Here is a 17681-nt window from a genome sequence, read left to right as displayed (position 1 = left end):
CTTGAAGAAAGGTCAAGGGAGTTGTAAACTCCTTGAGCATCACTTAATATTCATGGGTGTATCCTCCATCCTTAAGCCTTTATGTCTCTTTTGCAGCTCTTATAGCTTTCAAACCTTCATGACCCTTTCTCAGGGAGACAAAGTGCTGTTTCCAGCTCTGTTCGTATCAGTAGCAACACTGAAATGAAAAGGGCCATAAAATAATTAAACTACAAATTGTTTTGCTCGGTGCCCTATTCTAGGCTCCCTTGTGCTGCTCTGAGGGACTCCCTGAGAATATAATCTGTCCTGAGCTCTATGTGTCCCTGCAGCAGCCTCATTCCTAGGCCCTAACGTCGGATCTATGCAGAAGCCCATTAGCTACTCATTTCTGTGTGAGAAGTGCATATAACCCCAATAAAACATGGGGAGCATGCGTACTAGCGCACAGGGAATTTGCAGGCATAGCTGCTTTCCTGTGGTCCACTCTCAGCTGTGGTGGCATCCTTGAAAAGAGGCTCCTTTTTTATTTTTAAACAGTGCCTGTTCTATCTGCAAGGTGGGGGAAGAGGCACAGAGGCTTGACTTGGAAAGCATCGAGTCCCTGAACACCTTCTGGGAGAAGTGGTTATTCCCTTGGAACTAGCTAACGGGCATGATCAACTCACCTGGCATCTTGATTTGCCCTTAAGGGGCTTGTTTCTTGCTTTTTGGAACATGCCAAGTCATTGATTTAAAGGCGACCTTAGAAGAGAGCTATCGTGTTGCACCAGTTGATTTAATGGGGCTCGAGTTTGTTTTTGAAGAAGAAATTGTTCCAAAGTGCTTTTTTCAGGAGGGCCCCTCGAGAGGGTTGTACTCAGCGTGTAAGGCTAATGCACAGCAGCGGAGGTCATGGTGGCGATCCTGCTCGGGGAAACTGCTGCTGGTCCTTTTGCGTGGTACGTCAGTGATTTCCAGCTCGGTCGGGCACAAGTATGGCGAATGTGCTCAAACGCAGCCATCTGAGCGGAGGCTCCCTTTTACTGGGTGTAAAGCTGGGTGACTGGGTGAGGATGCAACATCATGGTAAATAGGTCAGAGTTGGAGAAAACTGCCCTTTCTGCCAGCCACGTGTGGGCAAGTAGGGATGAGGAGCACTGGACCTAGGCCAAGGCAACACCAGCTTGACCCGAGCTGTGTTTTGAAGACCAGTGAGTGCTAACCTAGCTGGCAGATCAGGGTATTTTGAATGCCAGCTGGGAGAGCAGTGCCTGCATCGTCACCTTAGGAGCTTTGACAGGGCTTGTTTGAGAAGCTGTGAATGCTGATAGGCCTTACTTGTAAAAACTGACAGTTTGCTAACAGTTAACATAATTAGCATCCTGCTTCCTCACAGTGCTCTGGTGTCACAGAGCCCGAGAGCACATCAGTCAGTTGGCATTTGCCTCCTGCCTGCGCTCGGGGCGAGTGGCAGGGTGCTACAGCGTGGCTGTGCAGCTTTCATTCCCTGCTGAAATAATCTGGTTATCGATTCTGCTATCTCTGCTCAAGCATGTGGCTCTGAACTTGTCTGACTCTGTATTTCTCTCTCCCCCTCCATTTTAACCCTCTGCAGGCGCCAGGAACTGCGGGAGCTGCGTCTCCTTCAGAAGGAGGAGCACCGGAACCAGGCCCAGCTCAACAGCAAGCACCAGCTGCAGCTGGAGCAGATGTTCAGGCGCTTCGAGCAAGAAATGATGGTATGTGAGCAGGGAAGGGGAAACTCCTGGTATCTGCTGGTTTGACTTCTCGCCCGCAGATGCCCTGCAAACCCTCAGGCAGGGTGATGCTCTCTGGGTTGCAGCAGTCCTGGGGCATTGTGTCTGTTGGGAGCAGGACCACCGAGGAACCTCTTTGGGGTTTGAGGGATGAGATGTGTTTGTGCAGGACAGAGCCTTCTGTGGGAGCATGTGCAGTCTGCAGCTTGGGAAGTGCTGACTGCCATTGCCTGGGAATGGGTTGTTCTGAACTTTCCCTCTTCAGTGATCTTTTCTTGAATGTCTGTACACGGCTACTGTGAGGAACAGTTTACAGTGCTGTTGTATTTCAAAGAAAAAAGCCCTTTAAATAAGAAAGCAGTGTGGACAGAATGTGAGAGCAGCAGCTAGCAAGTTTGAGTATAAATTGAATAAAAATAAACTAGGCTTTCTTACCTGGTCCCTCTGTAGGCAGCTTACGTTGAAGTAAAATAATTTTGTAGGTAAGTCCTTTGAAAGATTTCATGAGCCATTTTTAAATATCCTATTATTAATTCACCTAGCATGTGTGCCTGGTAACCCCATCCGCCCGCGGCAGGCTGGGAGCCATCACTTATTCATGTGCTCTGTTGTATTTCTACAGTCTTGATGTGCCACGTCTGTGAATTGCCATCTTAGCAAGTCACTTCTCATTTTTGAGATTTATTCACCATGCGGTGCGATGTGCAAAAGCCCCAAACCTGCTTACTTTACCCTTCCCTGGGGCGGTTTGCAACCCGCTCTTGTTGACACCCAGGCACTCCATCCCTGCTGCTCGCAGGGAGAGAGACTGGACACAAAGATGCTGTCGGAGTGCAGTGCCCTCAAACGTGGAAACGCTTGTCTGCAGAGGGAGAACTGTTATGCTTGAGCTTCACCGTCTGCTAACATTTGCGCAGGGCCGTGGGTCCCGGTGGGATGTTGCAGATCAGAATACAAGCAAGGATCAAGGCCTGAAGTGCAAGTTCAACAATGCTTCGTGCTCACGCTAGAGCTGACTCTGCCCTGTGTGCTTCGTGGGGTGTTATTTGGAAATTTTTCTCCTGTGTTTAGTAAAGAGGCTCAATTCATGTAAAGACAAATCCCCAAACACACACACACACTTTCTTTTCCTTCTTTCTTTTTTTTTTTCTTGTAAACTTTTGGAAGCAAACAAAGTGCAGAAAAGGCTGAGGTTGACCTCCTGTTCCCTTCCCATACAGACAAAGAAGAAGTTCTATGACACTGAACTGGAAAACCTTGAACGGCAGCAGAAGCAGCAGATTGAGAAGATGGAACAAGATCACTCGCTGTGCCGGCGGGAGGAGGCCAAGCGCATTCGCCTAGAGCAGGAGCGGGACCATGTCAAATTCCTGGAGCAGCTGAAACAGATGAAGAAGGAGGTAAAAATGGGGACAGGATGCAGGCAACCCAGTTTCCTGCAGCTGTTTCTTCCAGGAAAGCTTCAGCATTGCTCCATAGCAGAACTTCAGAGAGAGGCACTTGTTGGTGTTTTAGCAGGAAGCTCTTGCTTTTCTGTGGTATTCTTGGGTGTTTCCTGAGGTCCATCTGTTTAGCAATATTTGCTGGGGTTGTTCTTGGCCAAAAATTACCTGCTGATAAACCTCCTTTCCCTCCCCCAAAGGTTAAGAATGAGGTTGAGAAGCTGCCACGGCAACAGCGCAAAGGGAACATGAAGGTGAAGATGGATGACTTTGCCCAGAAAAAACAAACCATGGTAAGGCTGGAAGAAGTTTGCCACAACTCCAGGATTGGGAAGTGTGTAGTAGACAGAAGCATCCTTCCTCCTTGAGGAACTGGCAGGTTTTAAAATACCACCAGATGCTTTTTAAGTTGCAGCAGAAGGAGGGCTCTTGGTGCTACTGCTGTTTTCTTCCAGGAGCAGGAGTTTTTGGCCAAGCAGAAGGAGGACCTGGAGCTAGCCATGAAGAATATAACTGCCCAGAACAAAAGAGAGATCTGCGACAAGGAACGCGAGTGTCTGAACAAAAAGCAGCAGCTCATGAGAGGTGGGTGGCAAAGGCTGTAGAGAAGGAAAGCAAATCCTGTAACGATGGCTTTATCCAGCGCTGGCTCTTCCCACGCAACAGATGCTGTGACAGAGTTGCAAGCTGGCAGGATAGGATTTAGAAAAAACAGCCTTGCCAGATCCTGTCTAAATGTTTAACAATAATAATACTTAGTGCTTTAATCTTCAAAGCGCTTTACAAATATGAACCAATTAGGCTTCATAATTGCAAGAAATGAGTCTCTGATATAGTTTGCAACTAATGTCTCTTGGAAAACAGGAGGTGAACAATCACCCTCCACGTCTGCTGCGCTGCTCCCATGTGTAGGGATCATTCGTGCTTGGGCTGCTGCGTGTGACCAAGCTGGGGGGGGTCAGTGTGGGTTGTCTACTGACCCTTCTCCCTTTCTCAGACCGGGAGGCATGCATCTGGGATCTCGAAGAGCGTCAGCAACAGGAGAAACACCAGCTTGTCAAGCAGCAGCTGAAGGACCAGTATTTCCTCCAGAGGCACGAGCTGCTCCGGAAGCATGAGAAGGTGAAGAGTTAACACCTTCCTAGGCTGATGCTGGTCAGCAAGGATGCCTGGGTGTCCTTAGAAGGGATTCTTCCCTTCCAGGCTGTAAGTGGGGGTTGGAGGGTCGGTGGGGAGTGAAGAGATTTGGTCATTATTAGTGAAAAGGGACCAGAATAATGCTTGGATCAGCCTGCTTTCTTCGGATGTATAGTCTGTGCTGCGTGCATTTAATGTACAAGAAGCAGTTGTGAACTCTGGGGGCTTTTCTGGACATCTGTCACTGTCCAGTATGGGGGATGGTGGACTCCCAGAGCAGTGAGCAAAGACTAGCACACCTCACAGTCATTTCTGCTTCCTTCCAGCCCCCTTCTCTGCTTTCACGGCATGTTCAGTAGCTGCCCTCACATCTTGTCCACTTGGAGATATCTGTCACCAGACAGCTCTGTTCAACTTCCAGATCTACTCTCCAGCTCTCTTTGGTCTCCTCAGCACTTTCTTGTCGGCCTGAGGTGTCCCTCCTACTCTGATACCTGTCCCTCTGCCGTTGCAGGAAAGGGAGCAAATGCAGCGATACAACCAGCGCATGTTAGAGCAGCTGAAACTTCGGCAGCAGCAGGAGAAAGCCCGGCTCCCCAAAATCCAGCGAAGCGAAGGGAAGACGCGCATGGCCATGTACAAGAAGAGCCTTCACATCCACTCCAGCGGGAGCGCATCAGAGCAGCGGGAGAAGATAAAACAGGTCTAGTCCCACAAAGGGCACCAGGGTTGAGGCTTGGCTTGGGGGTCAGGTACTTTGCTGGCCTAATGGTAGAAGGGAAGATGGGGAAAAAGGCAACTGTTCTAACCCACTGCAGGGAATCAGAGGTCTTTGTGGCATCAGGTGTGGTTTTCAGCAGTGCTTCTGTCATGACTAGTATTGGGAAGAATCCTTAGGGCTTTTCCTTCTGTCCTATGGAGTAGTGCAAGCCAGCTAGTCTCTTAACTAGCTTCAGAGATCAGAGCCACACTGCCTACAGAGGTACCTGCTTTTCTGTCTTCCAGTTTGCTCAGCAGGAAGAGAAGAGGCAAAAAGCAGAGCGGCTGCACCAGCAGCAGAAGCACGAGACGCAGATGAAGGACATGCAGGCCCAGTGTGAGAGCAACACAAATGAGCTCCAGCAGCTGCAGGTACCTTTCTTTCACGGCCCAGCCTCTTGGAGCTGCCTGTGCACTGTTTCTGCTGCAGCACAAGGAGCACTTTGAAAGAAATGGCTGCAGAGGATGTTCAGTGAACTAGAACTGGTGACCTCCTGCTCTTCCTTGAGAGGTTTTTATGGCTGTGTTTAAACATGGCTCCATGGCCCTGGAGCTCAGAGTGCCTCTGGCCAACGCAAGTCCTGTTCAACTACAGAATTTACAGTCCCAGCTGCTAAATAGGTGTTTTATTTTGTGATCTGTGTTTAGAATGAAAAGTGTCACCTCTTGATTGAGCATGAAACCCAGAAGCTTAAGTCCCTGGATGAGAACCACAACCAGCACATGAAGGAGTGGCGGGACAAGCTGAGGCCACGGAAGAAGGTAGAGCTTCCTTGGCATGAGCAGGGTGTCCTGCTTGGCTGGTTGGAGGGGACAATGTCCATAGCTCCAGTACAATTTCAAATACATCTCCTGTTGTGTGTGTTTCCTTGTGCTTAAGGCCCTGGAGGATGAGCTGAACCAGAAGAAGCGTGAACAGGAGATGTTCTTCAAGCTGAGCGAGGAGGCAGAAGATGGACAGACCCCAGCATCCCCAACCAAACATGCCAAGTTTGTCCCGTTCAGCTCTGCAGAGAGCTCCTAACATCCCGCAGCTGGCAGGCCTCCAGCCGGTACTTGCTGCATCTTCCCGGGCTGCAGATGAGTGACTTGAACTTGGAAGACACTCGCGGCAGCCTCTTCTCACAACAGCACCCTCCTGACCCCTCGCTCTGTCTGGGATAAACATGATCTCTGCCCTGCACTGGTGGACACTGACTGGAAGTTTTGGTGGCTTTTCCAGGAGCTGGGCTGCTCAGCAAAGCTCTGGGCTGGGAAGCCAAGCAGGACGCTTTCTACGATCATATTTGCACTGTTAGCTGGATGTGTTGCCTCTCATGTGAGCCTGGTGCTCGCTCAGCCTGTGAGCTCCGACTGGAGCAGTAACTGCTCTGAGCAGGAGGCAGGCGGTTGCTCCTGGTCTCTGCACAGTGGTTGCCAGCCTCTCTCACCACTGTGGCTCTCCTCCTCCCACTCTGCTGTGAGGACTAGTCTGGGGCAGAGCAGCTTTGGCATAGTCTCAGGCTAACCTTGGCCTTGTGGCCCCTCAGCGCTTGCCTTAGATTTGTTTGTATCTATTGTGGCCCTTTTTTTGCCTAAGGGAGAGACAATGATGAGGTTTTTTTCTTTCTTCAGAGGAGGGAGGGCTGGGTTTTTTCTTTCCTCTTGCTCCCCGTACAGACTATGCAAAAAGGGGACCTGCTGAGTATCCTTCCAAAGATGCTTCTGCTTCTTCATTTGCTGTGATTGCTGGCACCACAGTCCATCTTGCACTTGGCTAACACTATCTTATCAGAGGCTGGACCATGGCATAATTAAACTGTTTAGCTGGCTGAAGGCTTTTGTCTCTTAAAGGAGTGTATGTGCAGAGGGGAAGGTTTGCAACAGCACTCAGTCCTGTGGTGACAGTGAGGTATCGGTCGCAGTCATGTGCCTTCTGGTCAGGACAAGTGAGGGGCAGAAGGGTGTTATTGCCAGAGCTCTTATGATCACACATGTGCGTGAGGTTTTTTTAAGTGCTGTGTGTGTCGGCCATGTCGCCCGGCCTGGCCGCTCTGTAGTTGGGGTTATGGGCTGCAAAGCATCATTTGGAAGGAATAAAGGAGTCTTGAAACAAGAGATGCAAGGGAAGAGGAGATGCAAAGACAGGTCACTGTTGAGAGCTTGTTACGCTCAGCATTGCTTTCTCCACCAATGTCTCATCTCCTTATGAAGTGCCACGGTTTCTTGGGTGATTGTCCTGGCTTTCAAGCTTGGAGTCACACTGCAGAGCGGCAGAGCTGCGGCGGGTCCAGCCCTCTGTCCTTTCTGCTCTGTGGTGATTTGTCTTGGTTGGGCTGCCTTCCTCCGCCTGCACGAGGCAGGGCTTGGCTGAGCTGCTGGGTGGGACCCAGAGCACAGACCTGGCTAGGGGGACAGAGAACACACTGGGCAGCACCTTCTTCTTTACACAATCAAAAGGTGTAAGGTAGCACTTAGGTTTTTCTCTGTTGATCTCCGGACAACATTGTTTTAGGCCTGCTTCCCTAGCAAGAAAAAATATCTCTGCTTAAAAAAAAAAAAAAAGGTGTTATTTTAAAGTCTCTGATGTTGATTTAGAGACATACTGGCATTTCAGGAAAAGATGGTAATGTGATGTGCTATGCTTTTAGGTACCTAGCTGAAGGAGTCAGCCCCCAGATCTTTAATACCTCTTCACCTGAGTGCATTTACTACCCTTTTAGAGTTCATAATACATATTTATAAGCTTCCTGCAAACTAGCAAGACTACATCCATTTGGGGCATTGCAAGTTTCTTCTGAATCCACACCGTTAATGTCTCTATTAATAAATGTAGCCTAGATGAACATGTAAGGGCTGGGACCCTTTGCAAGCAGGCTGCCTAGCAGCTTTGCAGTAACTAGCCTGTCCTCCTAGCAGACTGCCTCTCCCATCTCCAAAAGCATTGACTGTGCCTTTCAAATACAATGACAATGCCAGGTTGTGAGCTGGTGTAAAACGAATGAATGCAGGTGGTTGTTCCTGAACCAGGGCGATGTGCTGGTCTGAGCCTTTTAATTGCATTAGAAATGTGTTATAGCAGCCCCAGCGGTTTTGTTCCTCGTCCCACTGGGGTCAGGCTGGAGCTATTCTATGAAATGGTTATTGTCACAGAAATCAGTACCTGGTGCCCGTCCTTTCATGCGTTACATGTGACTGGCAGAAGGATGTCCTGCAGCATGCTGTTCATAACATGCCACCTCGCTGACTGCAGCCTTCACCAGCCCAGGTAGCGTCAGCCCTCTCTGGATACTGTGCAGCTGTGAGGAAGGAGACTACTTCTAGGGGCTTTAAAGAGCTGATGTGATGCCCCCGTGGTAAATTGGTTGTCCCTTTCTCCAGTCCAGCTTACTTGCAGCGTGGAGATAGCAACATAGTCTTGCTTTTGCTCATAGAGGGTGGGAATGGTTTTGTCCCCTGCCCTTTGGCTGTTCCTTATTCCCTCTCTAGTACCATGTCCCTCTCCTAGAAGGCAGCAGAGGAGCACATCTTCCAATTGTCAAGTTTACAGGGTGGTTATTTTTTCCCCTCTTTCAAAAGAGGATGTTTTGTTGTTTCCTGTTCAGAAATAACCATGAATAAACCCAACTTCTTTTTGAGGGGGGATGGGATACCATTTATTTGAAATGTGGCTTTGAATAAAAAGGTTTTTTTAATGTTTTGTAAAATGTCTTCAGTGGGGCTACCACTGTGATGTCAAGACCCTTCTAATAAAGTAACAGGCTGAGAAACCTGGGCATGTGTCTGATTTCCTGCCGGATCACGCGCTGTGGCCTCAGACCAGATGTGCTTCTAGTCTGGGTTGTGCTGACTTACAGAAACCTCCAGAGCCAGTTCTGGCATGTGAACCTTGCAAGGCTGAACTTCCAGTTCTTTCAAATGGAGTGAGTTGCTTCGCAGCCCTTCTGCTGCACGCCGCAGCTCAGCGGCAGCCACAGCTTTGAGCAGGTGAAGCTCCCGGCAGCCCGGAGCAGCAGCCCTGGTCTCCATGGCTTCGTGGCGTGTTCGAACAGTGCTCGGCTGACCCTGCTTGGTGAGCAGCGAGTATTGCATCCTCTCGCCCGGAGACTGCAAACCGGGTGTGCGGCTTTTTTCTTCCCTTTTTTTTTTTTTTTTTAATTTTATTAACTTGTCTGGCTGTAACAAGATACTAGTCAAATGCCTCCGCTCTTTTGCAGTTTTGGGACAAGGCTGTCCTAGGGATGCCCTCTGTCTCTTCACTACTCTGCACTCAGCTGAGGAGTGCTTGGATCCTGGAAATGTGTTACGAGGCCAAGATCCAGATTAGATCTTCCCTTGTCAGTGCAGGGGGAGGCCTCTGCTTGCTCCTCCGGGCTGTTCAGAAAAGCTCCACCGCCTCTGTACCCAGCCACAGGGCCTGCCTCGTCTTCATTTTGCGCTTGGCTATTTTTGCCTGCTGGTTTAGTCATGATTTCTTTCATCCAGAGGCCCTGCACTGAGCTAGGATATACGGTGTGCAAGGGCGGCTTTGACATGAGCCAGGCAGTGGGTAGGGCTTTCTCCTTGTTTTTTGGAGGGTTGTGTTGGAGCCTGCCAACTTCTACCTTGAGTTTAATGTGGAGAATTATCTTGCTACCTGTGTCCACCCGGGTTAGGTAATATCGCAGGCTGTGAGTTCAGATGTGAGGTGGTGGACTGGAGAAAAGCCAATGTCACTCCAATCTTCAAAAAGGGCAAGAAGGAGGACCCAGGGAACTACAGGTTTGTCAGCCTCACCTCCATCCCAGCAAAGAAGATGGAGCAACTCATTCTGGAGTTCATCATTAAGCAAGTGGAGGAAAAGAAGGTTATCAGGAGTAGACAGCATGGATTCACCAAGGAGAAATCACACTTGACCAATCTGATAGCTTTCTACGATGGCGTGACTGGCTGGGTAGATGAGGGGAGAGCAGTGGATGTTGTCTACCTCGACTTCAGCAAGGCTTTCAACACTGTCTCCCATAACATCCTCCTAGGGAAGCTCAGGAAGTGTGGGCTGGATGAGTGGTCGGTGAGGTGGATTGAGAACTGGCTGAATGGCAGAGCTCAGAGGGTTGTCATCAGCGGCGCTGAGTCTAGTTGGAGGCTGGTAACTAGTGGTGTCCCTCAGGGGTCAGTACTGGGCCCAGTCTTGTTCAACTTCATCAACAACCTGGATGAAGAGTTAGAATGTACCCTCAGCAAGTTTGCTGATGACAAAACTGGGAGGAGTGGTGGATACACCAGAAGGCTGTGCTGCCATTCAGCATGACCAGGACAGGCTGGAAAGATGGGCAGAGAGGAACCTGATGAGGTTTAACAAGGGCAAGTGCAGGGTCCTGCACCTGGGGAGGAACAACCCCATGAACCAGTACAGGCTTGGGGCGGACCTGCTGCAGAGCAGCTCTGCAGAGAGGGACCTGGGTGTCCTGGGGGACGACAGGTTAACCATGAGCCAGCAGTGTGCCCTGGCTGCCAAGAAGGCCAATGGGATCCTGGAGTGCATTTAGTGTGGCCAGAGCTACTACCACCCCTCTACTCTGCCCTAGTGAGTCCCCATCTGGAGTCCTGTGTCCAGTTCTGGGCTCCCCAGTTCAAGAAAGATGAGCAGCTACTGGAGAGAGTCCAGCGGAGGGCTACGAGGATCATGAGGGGACTGGAGTATCTCTCCTACGAGGAGAGGCTGAGGGAGCTGGGCTTGTTCAGCCTGGAGAAGAGAAGGCTGAGAGGGGACCTTAGAAATGCTTATAAATATCTCAAGGGTGGGTGTCAGGGGGATGGGGCCAGACTCTTTTCAGTGGTGCCCAGTGACAGGACAAGGGGCAATGGGCACAAACTGAAGCAGAGGAAATTCCAGCTGAACATGAGGAAGAACTTCACTCTGAGGGTGACGGAGCACTGGAACAGGCTGCCCAGGGAGGTTGTGGAATCTCCCTCTCTGGAGATCTTCAAGACCCACCTGGACAAGGTCCTGTGCAGCCTGCTCTGGGTGACCCTGCTTCAGCAGGGGATTGGACTAGATGACCCACAGAGGTCCCTTCCAACCCCGACCATGCTGTGATTCTGTGAAAGGGAGAGGGAGCTGTTCCTGTAAGGCCGGGGCGGGTTACAGGGGCAGCCCTGTGGTGAGAGAAGGACAAGAGCAAAGCATGATGGTGCCCATCCCTTTGCTCCAGGAGAGAGTAAGAAATTAAGTAGCTGAGGACACATCATTAGCCGTCTCCTTCATTTATGTGTACCGGGACTGCACCATCTCCTGGGACACACTGGCCAAAAATGGCCTCACTCAGTGGGTTTCAGTGAAGCAGAGGATGTCATGGGAGTATTTAACGTCATCTGTATGTCCTGGGCAGTGCCTGAGGGGAGCTTTGACTGTGAGGATACTTGTATTTATAAATATGTGGAAAGTACTCTGTATTCCAGAAATAACTGTTATCTACCATCCTGCTCTGGTATAATGCTGAAAACAGAGCAAAAGTAAAAATCTTTCTTAATTTTTAAAAGTAGAGGTGACAGCCCTGAAAAGTTACTGGTGCTGCAGCAGCTGTAGCATTCTCAGCTCTCCTCATTACCTCCTCTGCACCAGGCTCTGAGCTCCTCCGAGCTGCCCAAAGGCTTTTTCAGCTTTCATGCTATGATGGGGACAACAAAACTCTCTGGGGGAAGAAAAAGCAGGGCAGGCAGGGACAGTCATGGAGTTGGGGCTTGTACCTAACCTGCCTTCCTCCTATTGCTGCATCTGCTCTCCCTCCCTCACTGCAGGAGGGCAGCTGGAGGTGAGCACTGCCATAGGCACGTCCTTCAAAAGTCATCTGCACCCTGTTAAGCCAAATGCTGGTGTGTATTCTCCCACTGCACTGGCCGCTGGTTTAATTCTCCAAATGCCAAAGTACCCAGGGCTCGAGCAAGCCGAGCCTCTCCAGAGGCTGGTGGCTCTGCCTTGCTGCTGGAGTTTGTTGTTGTTGCCCCTCCCCTGGGTGGGACGGGGCTGGGTGGCAGGGACACACCACCCTGGCACCCCATCTGCTCTCACGAGCACCTGCTGGGACTCCCCTGGGCCTGGATTCCAGGCTTGCAAGGGATGCAGGGGTGATGTTTGCTCTTCTTTCTCTTGTTCACTAGATGGCACGCACACCGAAACTGCGGCCCTGGGCTCCGGAGTTCGGCTGCGCGCTTGCACAAGCGCAGAGCTGGAGCTGAGCTGGTCCCTTGCACTGAAGTGTTGGTTGCTCTGCTTTCTTGGGTTTGTCATTTGCTATGGCACACCTTTCACTGGATCTCTGCTTCTCAGTGGTGCTTCAGTATTCTGTCTCCCCCTCCAGCGTTGTCCTCAGGAGGTTTCCAGGGTTTCCCTGCCCACTGGCGTGTGTGTGCCAAGGCAGCCTGCCCCCGTCCGAGGGCTGAGCACCCCCTCCACGGCAGCTGCTTCTCCCTGCTGCTGTGCCTCCACGCAGGATGGGTGCAATCAGCTGCCAGGCTGACTGATGGCTGTCAACCACACCATGCAGTGAAAAGCAGCAGTACAGGGGTCAGAGGCCCCATCTGGAGTACTGCATCCAGTTCTGGGCTCCCCAGTTCAAGAAAGATGAGCAACTACTGGAGAGAGTCCAGCGCAGGGCTACGAGGATCATGAGGGGACTGGAGCATCTCTCCTATGAGGAGAGGCTGAGGGAGCTGGGCTTGTTCAGCCTGAAGAAGAGAAGGCTGAGAGGGGACCTTAGAAATGCTTACAAATATCTCAAGGGTGGGTGTCAGGAGGATGGGGCCAGACTCTTTTCAGTGGTGCCCAGCGACAGGACAAGGGGCAATGGGCACAAACTGAAGCATAGGAAATTCCAGCTGAACATGAGGAAGAACTTCTTCCCTCTGAGGGTGACGGAGCCCTGGCCCAGGCTGCCCAGGGAGGTTGTGGAGTCTCCTTCTCTGGAGATCTTCAAGACCCGCCTGGACAAGGTCCTGTGCAGCCTGCTGTAGGCGACCCTGCTTCGGCAGAAGGGTTGGACTAGATGACCCACAGAGGTCCCTTCCAAGCCCAAACATTCTGTGATTCTGTGATTCTGTGAAAATTGTTCCTGGTGATGGCTAAGAATCAGTGCAATCCAGCCCTGGTGACACAGTGGGTAACCACTGCTCTGCTGGGCTTCAGCTGCAAAGGTTTTTCCTCTGTTGTGGTAGGAGCATAATTTTTGGGTACTCTTTGTGAGGGAGCTCGGAGAAGATGGATGCACTTGTCCTGTGCACAGAGGAGGACCGGGAACCTGTAGCCACCTGGCACACACTCATAATTCTTGAATTAAAAATCAAGCAGCAATAGTGGACTCTGTTCCAGAAGGACTGTAGGTAGCGATTCCTCTGCAGTTCAGGGCTGATGATGGGGCACTGCTTTCTCATTTCATTCCATCTCTGACACCTGACAGACCTCAGGGATAGCCCAGCTGTGCCTGAACAGCTGGAGCCTACTTACAGCCAAAAGGAAACCTGTTTGCTTATCCAAGCTGATGGTTGGTTTTTCAGGATTCATTTGCCCTCTTGCTTTAAATTGCTCAGCTGATCCTGACAGAGAAGGAAGAGTGCACAGGGGTCAAGCAGATCTTGACTTTTCAGTAAGTGGTGAGCTCACCTGTGTAGTTACTTTGTTTGGCTCAACAATGTTTCAACCTCTGGTTAGGGCAGCAGGAGATGACTTGTTTGTTCCAGAACTCCCCTCAGTTTCGCCTGTACCCTGGTACCACCTAACCTCGTCGCAGGAAATGCCGCTGCCCGATCTCTGCTGCTCCTGCAGCCACACCACCAGAGGTCTGGGCCAAGCATGGGGCTCCCAGGTCAATCACAAAACCATCGTTTGGGCTCCCTTAGCAAATGCTTGGCAGTTTCCTTGATAAATTACCGAGGTGCAGTAGAGCCCAAGCCAGGCTGTGCACCTTCAGAGCCAGCTTCCCAGCACGCTTCCCTCAGGAGGCAATCAGGTCAGCATGCAAAGCCGTGCTCCGCTCATCCCAACAGCTCCCATCAGACTTGTTAATTAAACACAGGAGCTATTTTGCAGCATCAGCTGCGATTGTCTCCAACCTCTGCTTGTTCCTGGGTGCTCATAAACTGTCAGGCAGCAGCCGGTGCCCAGTGCTGTCGGGGTGCAGGAGCAAAGGAGTCACCCAGCAAGTTTACGGTGCTGGGGAACCGATGCCGATGCTTAAGTGCTTCTGATTGATCTTGTGCAGTCGCTTGGCTCCCTGCCAGTGTTTGTAGCCCTGGAGTGGGTTTATGCTGGAAGACATGGATAAAGTAACCCCCCTGTGTGTAACAAGCTGGCTATCTGATACACCTGATTTATACCAGATATAAAGGAATGGCCTGACAGCCCAGCAGCATGTGCCATGGGGCCGCATCCATGGAGTACGCAGAAAGGAGCTGGAAGGGTGACGGCAGGAAAACAGGTTCTGGTCCCGGGAGCAGGTAGGGCCAAGGTGCTGTGAGAGCTCATTCATGCATTCTCCTTTTGCTTTCCATGTCAGGACTCTGGGGCACAGAAAAAGAATACCCAAAGGTTTCGTGCACCCCTGAGAAGTGGAGATGAGCAGAAAGCTTGCCCACCCAAAGCACTGTCTGTGTCCCTCTGGGCTGCTTCAGGCTCAGGAGTGAGGTGTCCTTCACAGTGTCACCGTGTGGTGTTCACCCCGTCTCTTGTGGGCTCCCAGCTGTGGCTGCAGGGCCAGGATTAAAGAAAAGGAGGATGCCAGCGCGAAGGTCACTGATGAAGGTGCACGGCCGTACGGTGCTGTGAGGCGCTGGAGACAGCCTCGTGGAGGGGGAGTGCAGGGAACAGGCAATGTGGCTGTAAAAATGGGCATAACCTGTCCCGCTCCCCCAAATCCACCATCTGGCTCTGTGCTAAAGTGACAGCCTGGAGGTAGATTTCTGTCACCTCACATCTGTGGCCAGTAGAAGGTGACAGAAGCACGCGTAGCGATAGGACTCCTTTTGGAGTCACCCCGTGGACTTCCCTGCTTGTTCTCACACTGTACTGCTGCTGCGGGTCCTGTCCATGGCGGCCATCGGGGCAGCTCTCCTGCCCCGCTGCCATGTTGCGCGGGGCCCTGCATGCAGGGCGTGCTGCAGCCGGCGGCACCGGGGACTCCAGCTGCTCGCCAGCTGCTGGCCCAGCGCTCCTTGCTGTCCTGCACTGTCTCTCTGCGCTGTGGCGACTGCTGCTTCTAAAGCTAGACCAAACAAATCCGGCAAGAAAACGCAGTTCAGCCTCTTCACAGCTGCTGCACGCATAGGTCAAAATGCTCTCCGAGTTGCACATTCTTGACTTGCTCTTCCCAGATGGGTTTTTAATGATTTTTCTTTTTGCCCGCAGGCAGATCCTAGGGTTCATGGGTAGCGAGTTCAAGCTGTCTGGATGGTGGACTTCATGTTAACGTACAGATGGACTAGGCAGCAAGATGATCCATCTGGCTATGTTGTTTTCAGTGCACAAGGGTTGTAGGGTCAGTCTGTGCACTCCTGCAAAATCAAATTGTCAGGCTGCATCAGACCGGCTCTGCATGCGCACAACCAGTGTTCCAAGCACATTCACCCCCTCCCCGGATGCCTGGCAGTCCTGCAGTCACTGCTGAGCAGAACAAACCAGCACCCGAAGCAGGATGGATGGCTGCAGCTGTAGCATTCGTAACTTAGTTGCCGTAATTCCCCTCACCTTGCAATTTTTCATCTATTCCACTTTGTTTAGGGTGTTTCTGAGCTTCTTTTTGTGGTTTACATATCCAGTTACCTGCTTCTGTTATCCCTGTGACCCTCTTGCCTGGCCTTTCATTCCTCAGCTCTTCAGGTTACATCCTTCTCCGCGTCGCTCAGTTGCAGTGCTCTCAGCTGCTTCTACCTGGTTTCTCCTTTCAGCATGTGAAGACCAATAATTGTTCCATTCGTCTCTTAATCCGTCTTTCTCCAGAGTTCCACATCTCCTTAATGTACATTTCTTCTCTTATCAACATGATGCACAATAACGTACATTTCTTCTCTTACCAACATGGATATTTTCCTGACCATCCTTTGGAGGAGTTGTGCATCTTTCATGGCTTTTAAAACCAGTAAAACTCTGGCTGCCCAAGCCTGGGCACTACACCCAACGCCACAAGCTGCAGTTCTGCTGCCTGTTGGTGCTTTCCCAGGCTTTGACTCCTGGTTAAGCACTTCAAGGTCCAGCCTCAGCATGCTGCATAAACGTCAGGGCTTTCCTGGTGGGAGGAGGAAGGGAGGACTCTCAGGGTCTTTCCACAGCCTCCTGCCCACCTACATTCCACACGTCTGACCAAGGAGTGACAACAGGGCTGGGGTGGGGAGTGGAGCGATGTGCCGCTCGTCCACCAGTAAACCAGCCCTGTGGTGGCACGCCAGCGGGCATCAGGGAGGTCACCGGTGGCATGGTGTCCCTTCTGACAACCTAGTGTCCTTCCAGCAGCCATCTCTGCAGCGGCACTGCTGTCTTGGACTTAGCTGAGGGGGAAGAGGATGAAGATGAGCCCTTTGGGAGGGCAAGGGGGGGCAATAACGCCCTGGCAACCTGCCTGCTCCTCCATTAATTCCCTGGGGTGGTTGTGGCAAAGTTAACAATGTAAAAAGGAGCCACATTTAAGGAGCTGCTAAGGAGTGAGAGGAGTTGTTTATGATTAAATTAAATTCATATGAAAGCTAATGACCTGCCAGTGTGAGCCTTGAGTAACTTTATAATGTAATTAAAAGCCTGACATGGAAGAGTTCTGTGGTTACGCCACATGTCGAGGACCTGCCAGGAAGATGGAGGCTGCAGGTGCCACTGAGGCCGGGGAGCACCAGCCCGCTGCCCACGGGCAGAGCTGGGCACAGAGCGTGGCCCGAGGGGGGCTGCCGGGGGGCAGGGGCTGCCTGGCTCGGCTGGCTGGGCTGCGCTGGGGGAGGCAGCTCGGCCGAGCCGGGACAGGGCGGGCAGCTCGGCCGGCCCGGGACAGGGCGGGCAGCTCGGCCGGCCCGGGACAGGGCGGGCAGCTCGGCCGGCCCGGGACAGGGCGGGCAGCTCGGCCGGCCCGGGACAGGGAGGGCAGCTCGGCCGGCCCGGGACAGGGCGGGCAGCTCGGCTGAGCCGGGACAGGGAGGGCAGCTCGGCCGGCCCGGGACAGGGCGGGCAGCTCGGCCGGCCGTGGCCCGGCTGCACCCGCAGCCAGCGCAGCCGCTGCTCGGCTCGGCCCGTTTCCCGGCTCCTCCGGGGACGCGGCTGTCGGTGGCCGTGCCGGCACCGCCTCGGGGGCCGTTGCGAGGGGACGGGAGCAAGGAGGAGAACCGGAACCGGGCGGCGGAGCCCACGCAGAGGCCGGGCGAGACGGTGAGCCCCGGTGAGCCCCGACGAGCCCCGACCCCCCCCCCTCACCTTGGACAGGGCCCAGTTGCCTCCCACCCTACGCCTCGGGGCGGGGCCCGCGGGGAGCGGCACCGGGCAGGCGCGGGGCGGGCGGCGCCCGTCGCCCCTTTAAGCGGGCCGCGGCGGGGCCGCCCCGCCGGCCGGGATAGGCCGGGGCGGTGCGGGGCCGCCTCCCGCCCCCGGCAGCGGGCGGGTGGCTCGGCGGGGCTCGGCGGGCGCTGCAGGCTGCGGTGC

General features: G+C 52.6%; 1 protein-coding gene across 1 annotated transcript in view; it reads left to right on the top strand.

Annotated features, from left to right (window-relative positions):
* STK10 (serine/threonine kinase 10) overlaps positions 1-8797 on the top strand; it is a 51449-nt gene extending 42652 nt beyond the window's left edge. Inside the window, exons 11-19 of the mRNA XM_075441873.1 lie at positions 1577-1700; positions 2939-3118; positions 3361-3453; positions 3616-3745; positions 4158-4282; positions 4812-5000; positions 5303-5428; positions 5705-5818; positions 5937-8797. Coding sequence (XP_075297988.1) covers positions 1577-1700; positions 2939-3118; positions 3361-3453; positions 3616-3745; positions 4158-4282; positions 4812-5000; positions 5303-5428; positions 5705-5818; positions 5937-6080 — 1225 coding nt within the window. The 3' untranslated portion in view covers positions 6081-8797. The remainder of the gene's footprint in view (positions 1-1576; positions 1701-2938; positions 3119-3360; positions 3454-3615; positions 3746-4157; positions 4283-4811; positions 5001-5302; positions 5429-5704; positions 5819-5936) is intronic.
* The last annotated feature ends 8884 nt before the right edge of the window (positions 8798-17681 follow it).

The sequence above is a fragment of the Opisthocomus hoazin genome, chromosome 22 (genome assembly GCF_030867145.1).
Source record: "Opisthocomus hoazin isolate bOpiHoa1 chromosome 22, bOpiHoa1.hap1, whole genome shotgun sequence".
NCBI lineage: Eukaryota > Metazoa > Chordata > Aves > Opisthocomiformes > Opisthocomidae > Opisthocomus > Opisthocomus hoazin.
This window is presented reverse-complemented; position numbering and strand designations above follow the sequence as displayed.